Source organism: Capsicum annuum, chromosome 6 (genome assembly GCF_002878395.1).
Source record: "Capsicum annuum cultivar UCD-10X-F1 chromosome 6, UCD10Xv1.1, whole genome shotgun sequence".
Classification (NCBI taxonomy): domain Eukaryota; kingdom Viridiplantae; phylum Streptophyta; class Magnoliopsida; order Solanales; family Solanaceae; genus Capsicum; species Capsicum annuum.
The window spans coordinates 16,551,343-16,554,184 of NC_061116.1; the positions used below are offsets into that span (position 1 = coordinate 16,551,343).

Below are 2,842 nucleotides of genomic sequence, written 5' to 3' on the forward strand. Positions count from 1 at the left end.
ATTACAAAAAATAATAAAATATTTATCAAATTACATTTTGTAGCATATGTATTTATTTGTATTTGTATTTTTATAGTAACAGTTTACAAAAATATAAAATATATATCGATCATAAGGGCAATAAAAATCATATGAATTTATATTTTTGTAGCAACAATTTGTAAAAATACCAAATACAATCTGTTATATTATGTAATTATGAAATTATTAATATGAAACTCATAATTATTGAAATAAGTATATTATTTCTGAATTTTGCCCAATTTGAAATCAGGTTGACGAATTGTTCAAATGTCATCAATAAGCACAGTTTCAAATTAAAACCTTAACTTTGAAGTTCGAGTTGCGTGGCCAAATGGGCCCTTAATAATTCGAAATATTTATAAAATATCTTTAAGGAACATCTTACATATCGATAGTATCTGTGTAAAGTAGAACAGAACAACTACATTATTAATTATACTGCTTCCCGATATTTCTTGTTTTCTTCTCTAGAGCAATAAATTTGCTGGCACTTTTAGATCTTTTTTTCCCCCAAGAAATCATAACTAATGGACCCCCTGCCTGGTCTTGTTAGCTAATTTCAAGCTAAAATTGAGGTGAGAATCTTTAATGGATTTCTTGATTTTACAGATTCTCAATAGGTTTGAGCACTAGCAGCTGACTGTAACATTGATTTTTAGTTAGGAAAAAAGTATAACAGTGTGCCGATTTAGGATCTGATTCTCTCTTAAGAAAACATGACAGCTTTTAGTGGCTTAGGTATTGGTTTGAGTTTCCTTTTTGGTTGCATGGTAATGGGATTTGCTGCAGAATTGTACTACCTGTTGTGGGTGAAAAAAAGAATCTCAAAAGGATCAAATGGGGATCAATACACAACTTATGCTAGTGAGCTTTCTTCCCTTTTCAATTGGAAGAAAACTAACTCTTTAAGCAAAATTAGCACTCAAGAAGTTACGACAAATTCAAGAAATCAAGGTCAAGATTTGGAGCTAGGGACCAACAGCGATAGTGAAGAATCCATAAAATTGGAAGGATACAGAGAAGATAGCGCAGAGTTAGAGTTGATGAGGTTACATAATCTTAGATTCCTCTCCACGATTAAAGAGGAGACAAAGGAAGATTTAGAATCCGATGATGAAAAATCGAGAGGTGATAGAAGCAGAAAAGCTTCGAAAAGCAGAAGCTTTACTGACCTTACCCTGGTTCTCACTCCTCTATCTTCACCGCGCGTGAAGTGTCAGTCTTCTGACGCTTACAATTGTCAGGGATTTAGTTTCAATCCTCTCTTTGAATCTGAAATCAAGAGTCTGAAAACTTCACCACCATCAAAATTCAAGTTCTTGAGGGATGCTGAAGAGAAACTTATAAGGAGATTACTTGAAGAATCTGAGAGAAGAAAAGTTCTTAGTAATGGTGCTTCTGATCAAGATTCTTTAATGAAACCTTCATCAAATTTCAACAGTGTTCAATGAAGAAAGAGATGAATCTTTTATTTCTTTCAACAATTACCAGTATTAGAGCAACGATGAATGTTCTACATTCTACGTCACAGCGGCCTTTCCCCAAACGTTCTTGGAGCAACAATAAAATTGTAGGTCGAGTCCTGAAAGTAGCAAGTAGATTGTCTGCATTACACCTCAGAGATGCTTTGGGCACCAAATTGTTTTCTTTTTTTGTTGTTGTTTTAATGACCAATGCACCATTCTGCGTCTGCACAGATACTTCCCTCAGCTTCTGCGCGTAATTCACCATAAAGGTTTAGATTTCTGTTTTAAATCTTTCATCTATAGCCAAAAGTATAGCAAAAAAAACACCCATGTATTTACTTTAGTGCAGGTAGAAAATATAAATTTGCTAGCTTGTAATTCTATTTAATTTGTTTTTAAGTACTCTGCTCATTTTGTTTTATATATATGATTTAACTGCACAAAGTTTACATTATACTTGAAAAAAAAGGTTACGTACAATATCTTTGCTGAGTAGCCCAACTTGCAGGAGGTGTAGCCTTAGCCTTAAATTTGTCATGAATCTGGATACTTTAATGGTACTGTGGTAGTAAGAACCTTTTCATAAGGGTAAAGTAAAACAAGTTTATTTAAAGTATTATTGCAAGACATGAAATGCATGTCGATTATATACTCAAATTATTACAATGATTTATTACACATTTATATTATTTATGTTATTTAAAAGTAAATTGATTTTCACCTTATAAGCTGATATGGCATAAAAATAAAAATGATTTAAAAAAATGCATTTGTTAATATTTTTGTAAGTCCACACCTTTTTATTATTTTCTTTCTTCATTGTATTTTTTTCGTATCTTTCCCCTCTCTCTTCTTCAAGATCCATCATAAATTCACCATTTTTCAGCATTTAGCATCGGATAATACTTCATTTTACTCATTTCATTTATATCACTTCAAATCATCATACATAAACATTCCATTTAAATTCTTTCTTTTTTCAAGAAATATCATACACCCATCTAATTAAAAAAATGATACAATCTAAAATAATCAATAAATTATAAATTAAGAAAATATAGTTGTTTGGACGAAAAATTATTATTTCATGAGAAAATAGTCAATTTTTCAATAATTCTTTATTGAGAAATTTTTGTTTTTGACAAATTCAATACTGTTAAAAGTTTGATAAGAAAAAAGACATAAACCTAAACAAAATAAAATATGAGGTATTACGAAAAAAGTTAATGATAGTTTTTTGAAGATACTGTGTAGATAGTTGGTGGTGAGTGTTGAAGAAGAAGAAATTAGAGATGGTGAAATAAATGGTCATAATGATAATGGTGGCTGCTTTAATTTTGGTGAGTATTAAA

At 30.6% G+C, this 2,842-nt stretch overlaps 1 protein-coding gene across 1 annotated transcript; it reads left to right on the forward strand.

The window, feature by feature from the left end:
* The first annotated feature begins 352 nt into the window (after positions 1–352).
* Positions 353–1,913, forward strand: LOC107874439. Its single transcript, XM_016721226.2, has one exon. The coding sequence runs from the start codon at positions 741–743 to the stop codon at positions 1,473–1,475; it is 735 nt and encodes a 244-aa protein (XP_016576712.2). The 5' UTR covers positions 353–740; the 3' UTR covers positions 1,476–1,913.
* The last annotated feature ends 929 nt before the right edge of the window (positions 1,914–2,842 follow it).

Coding starts and splice junctions, on each gene's coding strand:
- LOC107874439 (XM_016721226.2), top strand. CDS start 741: ATGACAGCTTTTAGTGGCTTAGGTATTGGTTTGAGTTTCCTTTTTGGT.